The sequence below is a fragment of the Ostrinia nubilalis genome, chromosome 11, assembly GCF_963855985.1.
Source record: "Ostrinia nubilalis chromosome 11, ilOstNubi1.1, whole genome shotgun sequence".
Classification (NCBI taxonomy): Eukaryota; Metazoa; Arthropoda; class Insecta; order Lepidoptera; family Crambidae; genus Ostrinia; species Ostrinia nubilalis.
Window position 1 is genome coordinate 5,158,659 of NC_087098.1, and position 22,784 is coordinate 5,181,442.

At 38.1% G+C, this 22,784-nt stretch overlaps 1 protein-coding gene across 1 annotated transcript in view; it reads right to left on the reverse strand.

Annotated features, from left to right (window-relative positions):
* Nucleotides 1-2,869: 2,869 nt before the first annotated feature.
* The window catches only part of LOC135075970 (uncharacterized), a 39,750-nt gene continuing 19,835 nt past the window's right edge, over nucleotides 2,870-22,784 (reverse strand). Inside the window, exons 5-17 of the mRNA XM_063970417.1 lie at nucleotides 22,574-22,702; nucleotides 21,483-21,641; nucleotides 19,099-19,250; nucleotides 17,249-17,315; nucleotides 15,903-16,122; nucleotides 14,946-15,124; nucleotides 12,987-13,130; nucleotides 10,655-10,733; nucleotides 10,298-10,529; nucleotides 9,918-10,058; nucleotides 9,744-9,884; nucleotides 9,570-9,710; nucleotides 2,870-8,917 (exon numbers count right to left, since the gene is read on the reverse strand). Of these exons, the coding sequence (XP_063826487.1) occupies nucleotides 8,704-8,917; nucleotides 9,570-9,710; nucleotides 9,744-9,884; nucleotides 9,918-10,058; nucleotides 10,298-10,529; nucleotides 10,655-10,733; nucleotides 12,987-13,130; nucleotides 14,946-15,124; nucleotides 15,903-16,122; nucleotides 17,249-17,315; nucleotides 19,099-19,250; nucleotides 21,483-21,641; nucleotides 22,574-22,702 (1,998 nt within the window). The 3' untranslated portion in view covers nucleotides 2,870-8,703. The remainder of the gene's footprint in view (nucleotides 8,918-9,569; nucleotides 9,711-9,743; nucleotides 9,885-9,917; nucleotides 10,059-10,297; nucleotides 10,530-10,654; nucleotides 10,734-12,986; nucleotides 13,131-14,945; nucleotides 15,125-15,902; nucleotides 16,123-17,248; nucleotides 17,316-19,098; nucleotides 19,251-21,482; nucleotides 21,642-22,573; nucleotides 22,703-22,784) is intronic.

Consider the following 22,784-nt stretch of genomic DNA (forward strand, 5'->3'; position numbering starts at 1 on the left):
CTGTTCGCGTAGGTCGCAGAAGGAAAAAATAACTAAAAATAAATTATAAAAAACTTATTATTATTCCTTTATTTATAGTTTTTTCTTAATTTTAAATAAATTTTTTTTACAATGTATTACATTATTTCACAAATTAATTCACAAACAAGACATGTAGAGTGAGGTTCCATAGTATTAGGGGTTTGACTCTACAAAACGACGTTAAAAGCTAGTCGTCACCACCATAAGTTGCGGTAAAGGTATGAACGCCAGATACAATAATATAACTGAATGCATCGAAAATTGTTCGTAGTAGACCACAGTATTGGTCAAATTAGGTACCTACACAGTTAGGTAAATAGGTATTACGGCTATTGTCACCTGAATAACAGGAACTGCGGTCGCAAAATAGATTGTTCCAGGAAAATATCAGTTACCACGATTGAACCGAAACCAGAAGGTCACACGGAAAGAGTTCAGTAATTGAATGGCGATTATTGAAAGCCTGAACTACTGATGTAATTCAGCGACCTGTTACAGCAACTGAAACAATAGAGGTCAATTGGAACGACGCGACAAGTTCAATCATAATCGATCTAGCGCTCGTATTCATGAACGCATCGTTAAGTTTATATCCAAAGTTTTTATAGAAATGTAAATGGAAGTTGTAGAAAGCCTAATAAACTCTTATTTTTTTTTTAAAGTACTAGGTGCCTACCTACATACTTATTAAATTCTAATTTTCCTTGCAGACTGCTTGAATCCAGTTTATATCTACGAGTTTTAAACATATTTGAGGAAAATTGTAGAGCTGATTTATTGTTTTGGGAATTTCAGTACGAAGTTCAGTCCATTAATTTACAGAACACATAATTGGTATGGGTAGGTAAAAACTTGCTATCAAATAATCCTATGTGATTCGTATTCGTAATACATATAGAGCCAAAAAGCAATGCTAAAACCAACTGATATTATTTTAGACATATCAGCTTAGTACATTTAAAGCGTATTTAGGTCTTGCACACGTTGACGCCATTACTTAATTAATAGGTAAATATAAGTTACTTATTCATGGGCACTATAGAATAAGAAGGAAATGCAAACAATACCTAGCTATGAAAAACAGTTTCAAATTAGTTTCACAATCAGCCAGCAGATTTTCTCAAGTTCTAAATATTAAAAAAACTTATTAAGTTGTGCCTTTAATACTAAACCTTATCACTAACGCTACAATAATTGGTAATTAAATCTAACACCGTTTAAACTTAACTGTTTCGTTTGTTTTATCACCGTTAAATCAACAATTAACAGAAAGTGACCATGCATGCGATGACTAAAATGGCGCGCCAACATTGATAGTGAAACGAGTAGGTAGGTATGAGTATTGCCCAATATCAGGGAGGGAGTTCCTATCATTAACCCCTCATAAATACAAATAACTTAATAAGTAATAATTGAATAGAATGAACTGTTCAAAACAACCTTGACTCAACTAAACTCAATCACAAATGCCATAAAAATTACAAATGCGTGCAATGTGCGACGGGCTTAAATTTTAAGAGATACGCGAGACATTGGCCTCGAAGAATGACGCACGATTTGCGTACACTTTCGACGCGAAGCTTTAAGTGCGTATAACCATGTACATTGTACAATCACCAGAACATCAGACATTTGCTGCAAATTCGCTCCAAATACGACTACATAAGACACCACAATTTGTGTGATATTCTGTCGCTGTACGCCGCGTTTTGCTATTCAATAAAAACAATTGAACGTAATAGCTCCGGTCAACCTTTGTGTGGCCATCTATTTGATATTGAAGCATTAAGTCCTCATTGTCACGCCTGTTCTTTGTCACGTGTTTGTGAGAGTTTAGATTTGCTCGCAATTTTGTTCAAGGCACATTTTTACTGTCTGAAACAAATCGTGTCGCAGAATTGTTGATTTTTTGGTAATTATTAAACAACTTGAAAAAATCTAATATCAATCAAAATCGAACCCAATGTTTTGACACTACTTTTTTACGGAGTTCTTGAACTAAGTAAAGGTATTTTTGAACGACGTTGTCGTAATCTGCTTGTAAGTAGAGCTCTTATTTATGTATGAGTATAATAAGTATGTAACTTAATATGAATAAGTTGGTGTAGCTGACGATCCTATATGAAACTTTTTATTAAAATGTCATTCAGTTACTTTTCCTTTCATATTCTGTATGATTAATGGCAAATCAATCTCCACAATTGGTTTGTTCGGCACATTTTATTTGCATTGACCGGTCAAGCGAACTGTTTACAATACTTCACTGGCGCCGCAGCCTCATGACATAAATTCTAGATATGGCATTATGTAAACAAGTATACGAGGTTGTTTAATGTTATTGAAGTCATTGATCTACATACAAAAGGGAATGTGTTTATGCTAATAGGGCTATTACGGGCCCTTGGGTTCTTTAGGAAAATTTTGCTCATCTGCCGCTCTATGGTTGACAAGGCGAAGTGTTACAACCTGGCTTGTTAACTTGAGGGGCATTAATTATTTAGAATCAATGAACTACTTGAGTACATCATGTTAAAACGAGAAACATTATGTTATTTATTTTCGTACTTATCCTCAGAAATATCAAATCTTCGGCAATCTTTAAAAAAAACAGTTTTTTAAGATATTCATGTTATGTGTTTGATATTTTAAACAATCTAAGCGTGTTTATTTATGAAAAAATTTATTTATTCTCTGTTTTTGAACGATAAGAAAAAAAAAGGTTCTTATGATTTCTTTTACGACATTGACGTCATAACTGGATAATAACTTGCCTAGTTTAATAACAAAAAATATGCCTTGAAGCAATTCTTCAATAATTTGGGATCAATTGTAAAAATGAAACGATTAATCAGTCATCATTATCATTTAATGAATCTGTTATTTACAAAAGTTTTCGGTGGACATCATCAACAAAGCGCGTGGCGGCGCAAGCGGCGACGGGCCGAAGCTGCTTACACATAACACATACACGTCAAAAACATTATTATATCAAAACAATATTATTTTACAAATTATAAACAAAGCCATCGTTATCACTTTGATTTTTTTCATGTCCATTCAGACATTTAGCTGTACATACTTTTAAGTACACAACTTTAAAATAAAAGATTTCGTAAAGCGAATAACCAATTAATAATTTATGAGTATAGCGCTTCTGCTAAAAATCCTACAAAATGAAAGAAGCTTTATAAAATAATTTACAAGAATTCTTCTATGAATAAAAATGTGCAAACAGCTTACTTTAAAAAGTAAAAAATACTTAGAGCCAATACTGAATAAAATACATAATCAGAATAATAATGTCCCGATATTAAAAACAATAGTTCATTACTTGATAGACCAAGAAATAATAAATGTTATTACAAAAATAATAATAATAATAGCATACACGGTTTCAACATCATCACATCTCTTTGAATACTAAAACAGTATTATGTATTAAAACAACGTAACTCTCTCCTTCAATTAAAATTGTTATACGTTTCATAATGAGAATACAATAATTTTAGTTTAAACCTTCATTCCTTGACTTGTAAATATTTTTAAATCTTAGAAACATAATAACACTTTTGGTTTACATAAAGCTATAACAACAGTAACATTCATCGATAACTTTTTGATTATTCCTTAAAACATTATCGTACAGTTTTATACCAGTTTCTTCTAAACTTTACAAACAAACTTTATACATAATGCTCCACAGTTGGTATGTTACTAAATCATTATTAAAATACAGGTCTTATAAGCACATCTGTTTCAAGTTTCTCGTATTTATCACATAATACCTTTTGTCTATACCTAAACATTTCACACCTGACGTTCTATACATACATTATAATTACGCTTAAAGCTAAATTATGCTTTTATTGACAAAAAAATATCTATGACAAAAATATATCATGTATCTATTTAACACTCTTATTTTATTTACATCTACTCGACTGGCAAGTATATAATTATGTCGATAAAAGATACAACACTAATTTGTTTCACACTTAGAACTCTTGTTTATTTTATAACGTACTCTAAGGTACTGGGTTTAAGAGTTCTACTGCTGAAACAAAAATGTGTAATAACAAAGTTATATCAATAGACCCTACAGTTTGACGTTAACTATCAATGAAACGTAGGTATTTGGTATTAAATAATGATGCACAGAAAATTGACTGCGTTGCGTTCACTATTCAGCTAGTTCTAATCACTTACAATTAGTTCACTTATTTAACAGGAATACGTTGTTCATTGCGATGGCACACAAAAGACAAAGTTCAGAGACGGTAAAAAAGTGTTCGTCACTGTTCTCATTACATATACGAGTAAGCCCTACCATTTTTTCGAGACAAAAATCTCTACAATACTTGAATTAATATTTAAATACAATAAGAACAATGACGATTCTAGTCAATAAAATACCTCCCAAGAAGCTACCTATAAAAGCCAAGCTCGAAAAAGGTAAAGTAGCTTAGCAAGATCGAAAAGGCAGATATCTCTAGTCTACGCCAAAGACAATGTAAGTACTCTACATTGTCTTTGACTGCAATTTTCTTAAAATCGTCACAAAAATGACCGTATCCAAGTACCTAATTTTGTTTGCTACGTTATCGAATTTGGATATCCCGTAATGGACAATGTGGGCCAAATTTTATGTTTGTCTCAAAATGAAAAAGCTCTTTTATTTGACTATCTTTGGCATATTTGAGCCTAGAAACTTTGAATGGACAGGTTAAAATCAGTTAAAACGACAGTATCGTAGTCAAGTTTAGAAGAAAATTTTAGTTTAAAAAAAAATGAACTCGTCCTGTTTTTTAATTATTCTCTAGCAAGGAAGATTTTAGGAGTTTACAATATACGTGAGAATTTGAAGAGTCCCTACCTAAATAGTGTATTTACATTATAAGTTTGTAAGTGCAGTTCTTTTTGTATTTTAAATGTTATTTATTTACAATATTAGTAGCAGCATTTACGCCAACATTTTTATTTATACCGTGTCATTTACAAAATCAATACATTTAATAAAAATAAAGGCAATAGAGGTTCCTTATTGTCATTTAAAAGAAAATAGATGCTTAGATTTTTCGTGTATTCTGATATGCGAGTTAGAAGTTGGAGAGAAAGAGAGAAATTTATAAATCTAATTAAGTTTTTAATCTTTCTAAGTACTTATAGCCTATAAGTACTACTATTATTGCTATGTTGGACTGCTAAATATCTCAGTAGTGTGTATTGTTTCCTATCGAATAAAATTGATGTTATTATATCGCAGTTTTCGCTTCTCACGTGTTACACAGTTTATATTGACGCTAGCACCACGATAACTATTATGGCACGTTGGAATTAAAACCATCTTAGTATAAAATGCAATGCTACTACAAATTGTCTTATTGCTCGCAGTCAATTCCACGTCATTATTACATACATTTTATTCTCTCATGAGGTATTTCAAACCGGTGCTACATACCTTGGTAACTCTTAAGTAATGTACATTACTCTCGTAGTATTAAATAATTATCATTTTAGTATTTATCATCATTACATATTTATCGTAAAATAACTATTTCTTATTTATTAGCGGTTTTCGTATGTGACTATGTCCCTATTTCTACTTGGATACTTTATATTATATGCTCACTTGTACGACATTACAAGTTTATTGACAATGAATGAACATTTCGGCATACAATATGAGAACTAATAATATAAAGCCAAGTTATCAACTTCAAGATGCCTTTAAACCATGTCTCTAGTAATGAGATCGTATAAAGTTAATTTAATTAAAACATGATGACATTTTGTAAAGAAGCCTTGAAGTTATTTGAATGTATATTTATTTTAACAAAGCTGATCCTGACATAACTTATTACACGTACAGTTAACAAAAAGTAGGTTGGACATAAAGTAAATAGTCAACGTAAATCACTATCCCGACTAACTGTATTACTATATTATTATTAGCGCAACAGTAATGTCCGCTATTATATTTTTTTGCATTTTATCATTATAAGTGTGGACGATTCGATTTAAGTTATGACCAACCTGTCTTTAACTGCATGTCAATAAATATTGTTATAAAAACTTGCTATATTATTAAGGCATGATATTATTTTGATTATCTGTTTTCCGTTTTAAGTCCTACATATTTATGTGATTGGTTTTATATTTCCTACTTATTTAATTAGAGCACATTTTTGCACTTTTGAGACTGCAGTGAGCAAACGAGGCCCATTGTTATTTGCCCTCGGTTGAGAGAAATTGAAAACGCAAGAAATTGTTATTAGAAGGAAATTAATAATATCATTGCCGTTTTGATATTTAAAAAAAAAACTCGATTACTTTTGGGTCATTCCATCGTTTCGGGTGTTACGTTCGTACACACATATTCAACAATTTCATGTATTTTGAAATAGTATTTTAATAATGTTAGTGCCTTAATCTGTCCGTTTTTAGTTGTTTTATCTAAATAATAAAGTTTGTACAGCTTAGAATGTAAGATAACGAAAATATGAGTCGAAAAGTGTGCGTTTCGGGCGTTACGAGATTTTGCCTCTATGTTCTGACTGTTGCTGCATTTACTCGAAATTTAGCGAATTTTGTTAAGGAATCATACCTAAAACTTACAGGACTTCTAAAGTATGACATTTACAAACCATGTAACATACAATCACTGTTAGATAAAACGTTTTACTATTTTTTTATAATTTTTTTCTTTGTTTCGGGTGTTACAATGGTTCTGTTTCGGGTGTTACGAGTACGAAAATTCAACGCGTTTTATCGATAAAATCGGTGTTTTATAAGTCTCTAGGTACTACAAAATAAGGAGTACAACAAATAAACACAAATAGAGCGAATTCTGATTTGAAATTACGAAGCAACTTTTTTTTTTTTAATATACAAAGTTCAAGTTTAATTTTTCCTCAGAATATAGCTTTTTCTATTGTTTTTGGCTTGAAATAGCATTACTTTAATTTCTAATTACGATATTTATTGGAAATGTCAAACATCGACACTTTTTAGCTATACCTTAATTTTAGTGTTAAGTCGACATTTCAAAAAAGTCTTAAATTGAGAAATATGACTCCTTTTCCGATGCCAGCGCTAGTGGGAGGTCAAAGGACTCTCACAGTAATACTTTTTCACTTCTCCAAGCAATATACACACATTATCGACATATAAATAAAAATGTAATACCCGAAACGTTTCGGGTGTTACAGTTTTTAATCAAGAAAGAAACATACTAAATTAGTATCATGCTCAGATATTAGTTAGTATTTGAAATCATTACTACCATGACCTTACTTTTACCAAATATTGTTACCCTAATCCATGTGTAAGGTACAATAATAAAACAAATACCTGTTTTTCTGTTTCGGGTGTTACATCGCCGAAGTAACAAGAAAACACACTTAAAACTTGATAATTATCCATTTTTTTGGGACTATGACGCTATCTACCAATACTATGATAAATACCCTCGAATCATATAGTGGCAAAACGTTTCACAGATTGATAGTTTTTTTAAAATCGTATTACCAATAATTAGAAAGAAAATGATCATACAGACAGTTGACTTAAGTATAGACTTTGAAGACTAATAACTTAAAAATTACTTGTTTCTTTCAGATTTTTTTTGTTGCACATTATAATTTGGAATGTTTACTTTCAAAATTCATCAGATTTAATGCGAAAAGAACATATTTAGTTTTTCACCCTCGGTAACATTTGTCATGGAATGACCCTTTTACTAATCTTGTATTGGGGCATTATAAAACTTACTCCATGATGTTTCAGTGTGCTATCAATTTCTCACAACGGACAACACCTACAACTTTGAGTCTTATCGGAGAAGCATTAAAGCATTTAGAGCACTCTTCCGCCGCATTCGGGAGGGATAGACGCGCGTTCAACTTTGAATCTTATTACTTTCCCTATAAAACACTTTGTGTTTACGCACCTTGGGCGAGTCAAGCCCTTGTTCAACTATGAGTCTTATAACAGATATCTTAAAACACATTCCCCACGCCCTGCCGCGCATATATCTCGGGTGCTCAGACGCACGTTCTTTTTTGAGTTTTGTAGCTGTTACATTAGAGTACATTTTCCCGCCCAGTACCTTGGCCAGTCTAGGCGCTCAACTTTGAGTCTTACAGAAGGGCAAGGTGGAGATACGCATGATAGCGGGAGAGCTAGACGTTCAACTTTGAGTCTTACAGTTGTTCCATCAGAGCACAGATGTGGTATTAGAGCACAATTACTTCATTTACACCTCGAGCGAGTTGGGTGCACGTTTAACTTTGTGTCTTACATCTATCGCGTTAGAGCATACTTTGGATCTTATAGTTGTTGCACTAGAGTACACCCCCCGCTGCATATGATCACTATGGCGGGCTAATTTGAGTCTTATACCTATTATGTTAGAGCACACTCTCCCTCTGCGCGCGCTCCTCGGGCGGGCTGGGCGAGGGCGGGTCGGAGGGCGAGGCGGCGGTGCGCACGATGACGAGCGAGCGGACGCTCCACTTTGAGCCTTATAGGTATCGCATTAGAGCACACTCTCCCACTGCGTATGAACCACGGACGAGCTAGACGCATGTTCAATGTTGAGTCTTATGTAGCACAGTAACCCGCCGTACACGGACCTCAGTTGAGCTAGGCGCGCATGCAATTTTAAGTCTTATACCTGTAACGTTAGAGCACACTCTCCCTCTGCGCGCGCTCCTCGGGCGGGCTGGGCGAGGGCGGGTCGGAGGGCGAGGCGGCGGTGCGCACGATGGCGGGCGGGCGGCTGGCCAGCGCTCCCATTGTTATGGGCGTGTCGTCAGGATCCTCTTCATCGCCTTCTTCGAGATCCTCGTCTATGGGGGTGAGAACGTCCATGGGCTGTTGGACTGCTTCTTGTTTTCTAGAAAAAATGCAATACAATACACATTTATTTGCGTAGATAGAAAAACTATCAGCAGACCGATATAGACTCTACTTAGGTCGACTAGACTAAAGTCTGGTCTGTGAGCGCGTAGAATTTTGTCCAATGACCGTAATTATGTTACTGTCGCGCTTGCACACTCACTGCGGGCGCCCGTCGCACAGTCGCGACAGCAATATAATTACGCGCGAGCGATAAGGATGGGTAGCTTGGGGTCATTGGACAAAATTCTACGTGCTCACGGACCAGGCTTTAGAGGACAGTTTTTAGGAGGAACATTGTGGAGAGTATCTCCGACTAATGGTTTATTTACACTTCTACGAAACAGACGTATTATCTAAAATAGTAAGACACGGGTCTTAACGCGACGTTTATCAATGAGTTACATTATGTACTCACGGCTTGACGTTTCGGCTGCTATGCTGCAGCCGTGGTCACAAGCAGACTCAATCTGTCTGTCAAAATCTTATAGAAACGTATTGTCGTGCTTTATCTCCGTGGAAAGAACAGCATATGCGCCAACGTACGCATACGTGCATGGCACCCCACGAAGTAACGTGATAAGGGAAAAAAGTCTCTAGACCTCCAGTTTAAAGTCATTTCTTATCAGAAATTGTTCTTAAATATTTACCTGCGGAAAGTAGGCGCCGCGAATGACGTCAGCGTTGACGCCAGGAAGAACGCAGCCGCCATGTAGAATGACGCGTCATAGTTCTTGGTTGCGTCATATACAGCGCCGGCCAGCGGCAAGCTGACTATAGCCACCACGTCTCTAAACAGTATTTATTACCAATACAAGACTTACCTGCGGAAAGTAGGCGCCGCGAATGACGTCAGCGTTGACGCCAGGAAGAACGCAGCCGCCATGTAGAACGACGCGTCATAGTTCTTGGTTGCGTCATATACAGCACCAGCCAGGGGTGAGCTGACTATAGCCACCACGTCTCTAAACAGTATTTATTACCAATACAAGACTTACCTGCGGAAAGTAGGCGCCGCGAATGACGTCAGCGTTGACGCCAGGAAGAACGCAGCCGCCATGTAGAACGACGCGTCATAGTTCTTGGTGGCGTCATACACCGCGCCGGCCAGGGGCGATCCTAGGATAGCGGCCGCGCCCCTAAACACTTAGTACTATTCAGAGGCTTGATATGCAAGCCAGGACCTACCTGCGGAAAGTAGGCGCTGCGAATGACGTCAGCGTTGACGCCAGGAAGAACGCAGTCGCCATGTAGAACGACGCGTCATAGTCTTGGTCATATCATACACCGCGCCGGCCAGGGGCGATCCTAGGATAGCGGCCGCGCCCCTAAACACTTAGTACTATTCAGAGGCTTGCTAATGCAAGCCAGGACCTACCTGCGGAATGTAGGCGCCGCGAATGACGTCAGCGTTGACGCCAGGAAGAACGCAGCCGCCATGTAGAACGACGCGTCGTAGTTCTTGGTGGCGTCATACACCGCACCGGCTAGGGGTGAGCCGACTATAGCGGCCGCGCCTCTGAACAGGATGAGAAGCCCGAACGCGTTGGTGAGCTTGTCCAGCCCTAGCAGGTCTACTAGGATGATGGAGGTGAGAGAGATGTAGCCGGCTGGAAAGAATAGTTTATTTATTAGTAATTATGACTATAAAATATAATATGTAAACAAATAATAATTGACCAGGATCACTTCATTGGAGCGAGTACTTTCAAAAAGTTATAGTAAAAATACTCACAGATAGCAATTCCAAAGGCAATAGCCACCGCAACGTAAGCAGCGTACGAGTAGCAGAAAGGTGTCGCCGCCACTGATACCTGAAAGATATTATTTCTCATTATAAACGGGTGGGAGAGAAGTGGATTTCTATTCAGAAATTAATGAAAAAAGATAAGTAACAAAAAAAAACTCGAGGAAAGTTCCCGAGTGGCAATCACTCGGTGGACCGAGGATCTAGCGAAGGTCCCGGGAAGCAGCTGGATTTGAACAGCGCAGGACCGGTCAGTGTGAAAATCTTTGGGGAGGTCTTTGTCCTCTAATGGAAGTCTTTTGGTGAATTTTTAACTGGTATAAAGAAAAATATTCTTTCAATTTTAAAATAGGGTGGAATCACTTCTCTCACCACTAGGTAAAGGCTTGAAACAAATTATAGGGAAGTTATCTTATCTTATTTAGGGCTGCGCATGAGCGCAGTTCACGTCGACCCATTGGGATCTTTTATGCTTCCCTTTACCTTTATTCCCCATCATCCGCAAAAATACTAGCCATATAGTGAATCAAGTGCTTGGGTGAGAGGGACCTATAACACCGGTCAACAAAAAAAAAATTTTTTTTTGCGCATGGATTTTACTTATTATATTCTGACTAGCTTTCCGCCCGCGGCTTCGCCCGCGTGGAATTTTGTCTGTCACAGAAAAACTTTATCGCGCGCGTCCCTGTTTCAAAAACCGGGATAAAAACTATCCTATGTTCTTTCCCGGGACTCAAACTATCTCTATGCCAAATTTCATCAAAATCGGTTGCGAGGTTTAAGCGGGAAAGCGTAACAGACAGACAGACAGACAGACAGACAGACAGACAGACAGACAGAGTTACTTTCGCATTTATAATATTAGTTGGGATTGGGATTATGTAAGCAAATGTATATAAAAAAGTGCGATTACAAATCGAAAACATTTGCTTTTTAAAAAGTTATAGCGATTTGAATTTTCCATCTTTATAGTAGAATGTCTAAAGATGCACGTCACATTCTCATTGGGATATATTTATAAATAATTATGGGGGCTTATTCGCAAGAACAAGGGGCACGCTTTCATCAAAATATAGTGGGATTTGAGAAACGACGTTACCAAGGCCAGTATACTGAAAGCATGATAGGGTTAGATTTTTATGAAAAAAATCTTCTATGGAACATGACAGGAAATTAGAACTTTTAATTTTTAATAAATATTTGGACTCTATTTTAATTTTTCTCTTGTGAGAATGAATCTTAAATGGATGTTTGTTATGTTTTAATAATTATAAAGAATGAAAGAAAGAAAGAAAAAAAAATATTTGGCAACAAATTAAATCTTCTCTATGTTCATGTTTCATACATTCATTGATATGAATTTTTCTATTTTTTACACATAAAAGCAAATTCAGAACAATTGTTTGTTGTTATTCTTGTTTCTAGGTTATAAAGCAATAAAAATAAGCTATGCATAACCCGTGCGCAAAAATACTGTAGACAGTTGTAATCTTCTGGTGCCGGGTAAGCCGACCCCAGGAGACCCATCCTAGTTCGAGCTAGCGCGTCGCGTTCGCACAGTAGGTAAGTATGGTCAATGTTGCAGGTAGTTGCTAATTGCTCATAAGATAGGCCCCCTTAATTGTTATTTATTGTCCGTGGTGCATAATCTTTTCTTAAAGGTTTTAAATCTTTTTTTGTCACCTGTCATCCGCTTTGCAATGGAGGGAAGTCGAACCTTAATTTCGAACTCCTCCTATGTTCTTCTGATTAATTTCGTTGCGGGTCCAATGACAGTTTAACTTTCCCCCGGGACAAACTTGACCTTAATTGGTTGGGTTTTTGTGGCGGTCAAGCTGTAGATCCTGGCTACACAGGAGTTGCAGTGGTGGGAACGAGAAGTTGGAATAGTCCCGTTAAGTAGGTAAGTAAGGTAGTTCAGTGGGGTAATTCGGTAGATATAGATAGAGTATTCAATCCCTGTCGCAAGGATATTTATAAAAGAAATGCATATAACACGTGTATAGTTATGTATAACCTACTACCGGAAGAACTTAAAGTACTCCAAGGCCCTATATTTAAAGCAGATTGACTTGCTGGCTTTTGGACAATTTTTTTATAGTTATAAGGAATATTTTAATTGGCGACATTGATACTATTAATTTAATTTTACATTGACATTTTCTTAATTATTTGACATTAATACTATTGAATCCTGTAATTTTTGCACGTCTGCGAGCAGACTAAACACATGATCCTATTTAATATTGTCACCCTGTATTACTTTGTTTTTGGCAAATAAACGTTTTGAATTTGAATTTGAATATGGAAGAGAAGTTACCGTGGCGATGACGAGGCACAGGTTGTTGAGCAGTAGCGAGTCCATCCAGGGGAAGTCGGCCACCCAGCCGCACGCGATACGCCCAATCGTGTTCGTGATGCCGATGATCGACAGCAGGAACGACGCTTTGCCCGCCTCCACCCCCTGGGAATAAGATAATACGTGGCTTGATAACGCTGACGTTGTGAATGTTTGTTCAAAGAATAAGTTACTTCTTTGCCAATAGATATAATATTGAATGTAGCAGATTGAATAGTTATCTTCTTTAGAAACAAAACAACATTGGTTTTAGTTTGTAGCGAACAGTATGAATGAAATTTTTGATACATAGCTCGGTAAACCTTTAATAGAAAACCTGTAAGTGTGTGTATTTCTACCACAAACAAGCCATAGATAAAGGTGAGATGAACAGTAAAATTCACGATACGTCCATAGATAAACAACTTACGTTAGCACGACAGCTATAGCTAATAGATTAACGCTAGCGTCTCTTTTCTGTATTGCTTATTGATAGGTCTCAAAACACATTTGGAACTTAAAACCATAGATGAGGCTGTGATCTATGGTTTCCGTGGCGCAACAGCCACCATAGATAATACGCCATGCCGACGATGTACTCGAAAGGCACGTAGAGGCCGGCCATGCCGAAGATGTTGGACAGGCCGATGAGCATGAACGCCGGGTCGCGAGGTAGACTCATGTTAGCAACCATAGACCACAGCCTCACAGCTACCATAGACAAGACTCACTTTCATCATGGCGGCGTCCACGATGTACACGAAAGGCACGTAGAGGCCGGCCATGCCGAAGATGTTCGACACGCCGATGAGCATGAACGCCGGATCGCGGAGTAGACTCACATCAGCAACCATAGACTACAGCCTCACAGCTACCATAGACAAGACACGTTCATCATGGCGGCGTCCACGATGTACACGAAAGGCACGTAGAGGCCGGCCATGCCGATGAGCATGAACGCCGGGTCGCGAAGTAGGTACACATCAGCAACCATAGATCACAGCCTCACAGCTACCATAGATAAGACTCACGTTCATCATGGCGGCGTCGAAAATGTACACGAAGGGCACGTAGAGGCCGGCCATGCCGAAGATGTTGGACACGCCGATGAGCATGAACGCCGGGTCGCGAAGTAGACTCACATCAGCAACCATAGACCACAGCCTCACAGCTACCATAGACAAGACTCACGTTCATCATGGCGGCGTCCACGATGTACACGAAGGGCACGTAGAGGCCGGCCATGCCGAAGATATTGGACGCGCCGGGTCTCGAAGTAGACTCACGTCAGCAACCATAGACCACAGCCTCACAACTACCATAGACAAGACTCACGTTCATCATGGCGGCGTCCACGATGTACACGAAGGGCACGTAGAGGCCGGCCATGCCGAAGATATTGGACGCGCCGGGTCTCGAAGTAGACTCACGTCAGCAACCATAGACCACAGCCTCACAGCTACCATAGACAAGACTCACGTTCATCATGGCGGCATCCACGATGTACACGAAGGGCACGTAGAGGCCGGCCATGCCGAAGATGTTGGACACGCCGATGAGCATGAACGCCGGGTCTCGGAGCAGGCTCACGTCAGCAACCATAGACCACAGCCTCACAGCTACCATAGACAAGACTCACGTTCATCATGGCGGCGTCCACGATGTACACGAAGGGCACGTAGAGGCCGGCCATGCCGAAGATGTTGGACACGCCGATGAGCATGAACGCCGGGTTTCAAAGTAGACTCACGTCAGCAACCATAGACCACAGCCTCACAGCTACCATAGACAAGACTCACGTTCATCATGGCGGCGTCCACGATGTACACGAAAGGCACGTAGAGGCCGGCCATGCCGATGAGCATGAACGCCGGGTTTCAAAGTAGACTCACATCAGCAACCATAAACCACAGCCTCACAGCCACCATAGACAAGACTCACGTTCATCATGGCGGCATCCACGATGTACACGAAGGGCACGTAGAGGCCGGCCATGCCGAAGATGTTGGACACGCCGATGAGCATGAACGCCGGGTCTCGAAGCAGGCTTACGTCCAACATGGAAGACAGAGCGGATTTGAACGAGCTGGGCAGAGCGAGGCAGGGACAGAGGTCGTATTCTGTAACATAAAGAGTATTATGTGAGAAAATTGTAGTTATGGATATATATTTACGAGCAAAAGTATGGAATCACCCTCTTGTGTTTTGTTCCCAACGATCTGAAGAACTCAATGACTATCTATGCATCTATGGTATTAAGTTAAAGTTTGTAATGTAACCTTTAAACTGGTACCATTTTTAATTTAATCTTCATTGTCGTTTAGCTACAAAGATTACTCAAAACGAATGGGGTGATTCCATACTTTTGCTCGCGAGTTTAGATAGATAGATGAACACCACACAAAACAAGAAAGAAATACACAAATACCTATTATGGCACCATACATAAGTAGCCCGTTTGGCCAGGGTGGGGAATGTAGGCTAATGCTCTATTTGTCTCTGATAAACTATGAAGGATTGTGCTCCTGCAGTGGAAACTAAATGACCTGTGATGACGTTAGTCCGCAGAATTGCCAAACTTAAGTGGCAGTGGGTGGGGCATAATGTAAGGCCTCCCACAATGAAGATCGTGGAAAGCGCCTCGATAAGAGCAACACCGGACCCATCGTTGAGCAAATTCTTGAGGGAAACTTTGTCTAGCAGGGGTTGGCATTAGGTTGAAACAGATACAATACTGAATATTATTTAAAATCTTAAACTTAGTCCAACTAGCAGTAGGTATGTTTAACCGAAGTCAATATTAAACGTATGTGGATGCCAGTGCTCTCTGTAAAAGTGGCGAAATAAGAGTTATTTTGTACAATTAGTTAAAACCTATAGCTTATCCTATGTACTTACGTTCCGCTCTCTCCAGGTCGCCAGTCTGCCTGCTCTGAGGCAAACTCAGCACCGAGTTCCTGTACCCTTGTAAAGACTTCTGGCTTTGGTACTGGGGCAGGTTGAGCACGGAGCCCGAGTAGAAGATGTCTTTGCGGGACATGGGACGCACCATGCGGGACGGCTCCCGCGGGCCAGACACTGACAGTTTGGACTGGTACATCATGCTTTCTGTGTCCCCCTGGAAATGGCAAACAAAAAGGTAAATACTGAGCAAGAGTACTCCATTTTAAGACGTCTTCACCTACCATTTAGGTCAAACGCAGACGATGGTCTGAAAATGACCATCAAATTCTTTAGTAGTATAATAGGTATTGCCTCTACCTCTTCGGGACAACATATTCAATGAAGTGGCACTTTTGTCAGACTTATTTATTTCAGAAGTTTATTCTTGTCTGTAGTAATTATTATTATGATGAGAGACATTTTTAAGCATATATGTATAATTCCTGGAAATAGTACTAGATAGTAATATTGATAGTATCGCCACGTGTAGCGATAGCGCTTATAAAAAAAAAACACTAGCATCAGCCCGCGACGTTTTCGGGGAAATTTTCGGTAAGTAAAAACTAATTATAGCCTACGTGTAGGTATAAGCCGTAACGTCTCAAACAAACAGATTTTGTGTATAAACAGGAACAAGGCAAGCTCGCTGGAGCGCCGCCAAATTGGTTACCGATTGTACGATTTGGCACGTCACCGCGACGAAAGTTCAAGGCGCACTCGAGTTTTGTCTGGCTGTCGCGACTCACGGATTTATAAACATACTAGCTTTCTGCCCGCGGCTTCGCCCGCGTTGAATTTTGTCTGTCACAGAAAAACTTTATCGCGCGCGTCCCTGTTTCAAAAACCGGGATAAAAACTATCCTATGTCCATTCCCGGGACTCAAACTATGTCCCTGCCAAATTTCATCGAAATCGGTTGCGAGGTTTAAGCGGGAAAGCGTAACAGACAGACAGACAGACAGAGTTACTTTCGCATTTATAATATTATAGTTGGGATGAGCGTCATTCGTCTAGAATATTATACGTTTTAGAAAATAGGACTGTGTAAGTGGTATTGGTATTATGTTGTAAATTGTGCAACTATTAAATATTTTAAAACATGCAACGACTATTTACTACAATTTTCTGCAATCGTGTAATCAATAAACGGCCAACAAATCATATAGGTAGCAAATCAGAAAAAACGTAACACTTGTAATTATAACACTATTTTAATAAAAAATGTTGTCATATGCTCTTTCTCGCATGACAAAAGAGATAACAAAATGCTGGTATGCAGTTTTACCACAGGTTTTACTTACATCGTTTCTTTGGCTGTTCATTGAGGTTTTGGACGTGGCTTTAATGGCAGCTAAGGACGGTTTAAATCTGAAATGGAAATGAGAATAAACCATTACAAACGGAGAGTACTTTGTATTTTACAAGGCCCCAGTTAATGTATTCAAAATAATAAATCAATAGCAAAGGATTAACATGGAATTACATACAGTAATAAACATGATAACAAATGCCAATGCCATAACTCATGTAAGCGAATTAAAAATGGCGTCGCACACAATAAATACTACTTTATTTAACAGCCACAATCTTACAAAAGAACATATACAATGTGTCTCATAAAATTATAAGATTTGTTAGTAGTATTCTTATATTATATTAAATTATAAAATACATTAATATAAAAAAAACATTAGACCTCAAAACCCTTGATTTACACTGCACATACAAGGTTGTATATGAGTTACCCATCCAAAAACCTGTATTTTGATACATGTAATAAGAGTTTAAGAAATATTCGTATATTTGAATTATTTATGCCCAAAATATACATAGAGTAAATAATACCACCACAGATTACCACAACCCTTAATAACCCACCAGAATGCAGCATGCATAACCGTCATAGATGAACTAGAGACTAGACGGTTTCTTTTAATATCCCTGAATAATACTTTCAAAACCTTTTTTAAAATTTTTCAAACCTCGACCAACTAGACAAAAACTAACTAGATACTCCCGTATACATAGCATATCCCACAAACAACTAGAAATCGCCACTTAGCCAAATGTAAAGATATATTTTCTATGCTACATTACATGCGACTTATTTATGAAACTACAGTGAGGTTTAAGCATGCGCCACCCATATTTCCATAAAAAAATCGCACGCCAATGTGGATGTAACATTATTTTCTTCTCTTTCGCACATTATCAGCTTGTGCGAATAAGATTTGAATAATACAGATGGCCAAGCGTAGTTTTCTAAACCCAACAACTTAGAATATAATCCACCATCCCAAAAAACCACCGAATTATCCCATGAGTGAAAGACTACCTATCGACAGTTCCTGTGGAATGTTTCCTAGCCGGCACTGCTCCGTTCTCAGCTTGGGCAGTTTGGGCTTGGGCGCTGTGGAAACACTTATGTATTCATATGGGACACTAGAAAATGTATTACCATCGTTCCTTGGTATCTCTTTGCACCTTAAATAGTTTGGACATTTATAATTAAAAAAAAATCTAAAACTACTTAGGACCGTTTCGATTGGCAGAAATCATTTTCCTCACACAAGTAATTAGTTCTAATAATGATTAATCCTTCAAGGCCCGCGAATCTAGACAGACACAATAGATAATCAATTGTTATGACATTATTAATGCCGTCTGGGACTCAAGCGGTTAACAACACATACGAGTTTTCTGGCAATTGAAACGGCCCCCTTGCAATTAAAATATGCGATGATCAAAATTAACAACGGATAATCTAAAAAGTGTCAGTTGCTGTGGAGTAAAACAAAACGCATGCATAAAAAACAGTTGATTAGGTCATAAAAATATAAATGTCTACTTGTAGTCTACTGTCTAGCTGCTGGCAAAACTAATGCTGTGAGTCTAGCTAAGAGCATTTTGTTCAATTGGTACATGGTGCTCGCTTTGTAACAAGTCAAAAGCCAGTCAAAAATTTAAATGAATTGTCAAACTATAACATCAACTAAAAAGCAAAACTAGTACTGTAACGACTAAAGACTGTGCCTATGACTCCGTACATAAATGCCGGGTCATCACACTAACATTCATGACTACAGACCTTAAACTCCAATAACATCGTGGTAAAAAACAAAGCAAAAGCGTGTACCTATCGTTGGCTGACCTATCTCCCGTAGAGTGCTTGCGCTGGCGATCGAAGAACGGCACGGATCCGTTCTTTGGCAGACCCGGCGCTTGCGCACTAAACGCCGGCGACGACACGTTGCGAGATATCTGCTTGTCCGTTTGCAACGCTGAACCGTTCTCCTTGTCGCTCTGCAATGATTAGAGTGAGATGAGGACACATTCGGGTAAGATTCCATGAAGTTCTAAAGTGGAATGGGTTGTTGAATAAAATTATATTCAGAACCAATTGCTCTAAAATATTGAAGAGAAAAAAGCGCAGGGTTGAATCATTCAACAATTATATCAAGACAGATAAAAAAGTTTTGGGTTAGAAACATTGGATGCCTGATAAATTGATAGGTAAGTTTTATTTATAATCTTAACGATTCTATTCACAAGATATAGAAAAACAGTATTCTAAAAACTTAAGTAAATGAGTAATTTTGCGATTATGTTATAGAAGCCTAGTTGAACAGCTACTACTGTTCAACTAGGCTGCTATAACATAATCGCAAAATTCTAGATAGAAGAACTAAAAGCGACCAATCCCATATCTTATTATTGTACATAAATAAGTACACAAAGTATCTTTTTAAGACTATTTACATCAGAGACAAAGTATAATGAAAAAAGTAAAACAAATAAGAAAAATAACCTCTTCCAAAAATAAATAAGAAATCAAAAATTATCATGTTAATCATGCAAAAATAATACAAATAATTAATAATAAGGAAACCAAGCCCAGGAGAAAACAAATCACACCATTTTCATATTACAGAATATGACATAGTTCATTTCTAAAGTAATAAAATATACAAATGAGATTCAATACAGTTATTATTTTACATGCATAATGAAATAAAAACGAATAGCCTAGAAGAAAAGAAAGACTATGGATAAACTAATACTATAATCAAATGATTGAATTTACAAATAACCACATTAGATCTACATAGAAGCATATAATATCCTATCTTAAACATAACATGCATACAACAACAAAAGCGACTAGTGTTATTAAACATTATAACAATAACAACAGATTACAAATGTTAGTACGTTCTACTTGTACGTTATTAGATAATAATAATAAGAGACAACAAAATATACAATAATGTTAGTTCACATTAGTACAATACATTATGTTGGTATTCTATGAATGACATAAAATGATAGTGCTGTAGTGGTACACACACGTGAGAGATAAAATTATATTTCATGAAAATATACTAAGTTTTTGATTTGTCATTAATTAGGTGTCAAGTTTTTTTTATTTAGTTGAAAAAAAAATGGTTGTAACTATCAATTCTGACTTTATTACATGATGTTATCTTGATTTGATTTATTCGTCAATGTCACTCATCGATAAAAATACGTCGTTTGTATCGATAAAGCTATTTGCACACTAACATGCAATTTTGAAGAAAATTTTAAAGGTGTAAGGTTCTATTCACTCCATGCCACACATGGGTCACAGTACATGTGTTAAAAAAGTGTAAACAAATGAGCGTAATTTTTTATTATTAAGACAGATATTGTGATGGCATTTAATTTAAAGTTACTGTTGCACTATCTTTAAAATTGTTTTAAGCCGATAGTATATCATTGAATTGTCATTAAATTCAAGACATTGCTACTTATCCAAGCGATTGTATAATTTGAATCAAAGAAATAAGGGACAGAAAGATATAAATCCGTGATAGCAACCTTACGATAAAGGCATTAGCTATCAATTAGAACAAAAATATTCAGTTTAACCAGTTTTTTTTTGGGATATTTTTTGTTTTCTGTACGGTTAACTTTCTAGCATTTAATAATTACGAAACGTTTTACAGCATACACAACACGTTGTGAGCTGTGTTTTTGCTCCTTTCTGCTCATTTTACACCCTGTATAAACTCCGTAAAATATCACGGCTCACTGCAAACTAGCGTTCATTTGTTTACACATGAGCCGTCACGCGATGATGCCAATCATGCAGTTAGTGTACGCTACTATACAAGGACTTCCAAGTAACTAGACAAGTTGTTCGGAATTAAAATGGTGTCACATTGCGGGCGGACGATTAATAATGAAAATTATCGGTCTCATTAAGTGATATCAGTCCGCGCTAATAAAAACTGGTAATACGTGAAATAAAATATTAAAGCAGGCTGACATAGGTTTCAATGTATCTAGTGATGTTTATAAGTGTAAGTCAATACCTTTAATTTTAAGATAAAATAATGTTAAGGATACTGAGATAGTTCAATCTCTTTGAGTCGTTACAAAATTAGGCTAGTGATCCTCGCGGCATATATCTGGCTCGCCTGCAATCGACTCGTGACACCAATAACAACTGGTATTAGTAAGCATGTCTAGTACACAGAAGTCAGCAATCACCTTCTTCTTCATTCCGTTATCCTCGGCCACTTTGGCCTCGGTGATGGTGGGCAGCGTGGGCACCGTGGGCACGCCGGGCATGTTGGGCACCGTGGGCACGCGCGCGAGCGCTTCCAGGTTGAGCGACGAGTGCACGCCGGGGTCTATGTTCAGTGGCGCCTGCACATTGAGCACAGGGTTGGGCCTTCAGCTTGGTGATATGACAAAATTGCACAGATAAAGGCCTTCAGCTCTCCGATATGACAAATTGTAACAGGTAAGGGCCTTCAGCTTCGAGATATGACTACATTGATCACAGCTTGGAGATATGACAACATTGAGCAGTTTTGGGCCTTCAGCTTCGAGATATGACTACATTGAGCACAGGTTTGGGCCTTCAGTTTTCCGATAGGACTACATTAAGCACAGATTTGGGCCTTCAGTTACCCTTTACTACATTGAGCACAGGTTTGGGCCTTCAGCTATCCATGACTACATTGAGTACAGATGAAAACCTTCAGCTCAATGCTACGACTACATTGAGCACAGGTAAGGGCCTTGAGCTTTCCGATATGACAAAATTGAGCACAAGCTTGCGCCTTCGGCTTTCTTATAGGCCTTGGAGATAGGACTACATTAAGCACAGGTTTGGGCCTTCGGCTTGGATATAGGGCTACATTGAGCACAGATCAAGGCCTTCAGTTCTCCGATATGACTACATTGAGCACAGGTTTGGGCCATCAGCTTTCCATTTAACAGTGGTACACAGTGGACAATCAACTGATCCAGTGGTTCGCGTAACTATGTCACTATCTCAAAGGTCAGACTCAATCCCTGTCACCTGGTCTAGAGGATCATGCGACAATCTATGCCAAAGATCATGGGTTTGATCTCCAAAATCCAAGACATACCAGTAAGAAAAACGAGATATCATCAGGCCTCTGCTATCGAAATGAAGTTACTGATGTCACGGCTTAAACCATAAGCCTGACGAGATAATGCCATTATATTTTATTTTAGTGGGCGTCTAACACTACCATATTATGATTCTTGTTACACTTTGAGGTCCATTCCAGTCACCTGGCACTAAACTTAGTTGAAAAATATCTTACCTTCAGTCTTTTTTCCATTGTGCCATCAGGTAATTGCACCATGAAGTATGACCCCCCAATTGATCCCCGTTCCATTTGCAGTCTTTTCTCTTCAGCCATTCGTTGCAGCAGAGGCTTTTCGCCTGACGACTGGAATAATTAACAACAAATAAACATTAATTTTGAAGAACTCCGTCTCAAAATTTTGTATTGGCTAAATGGTCATTAACTG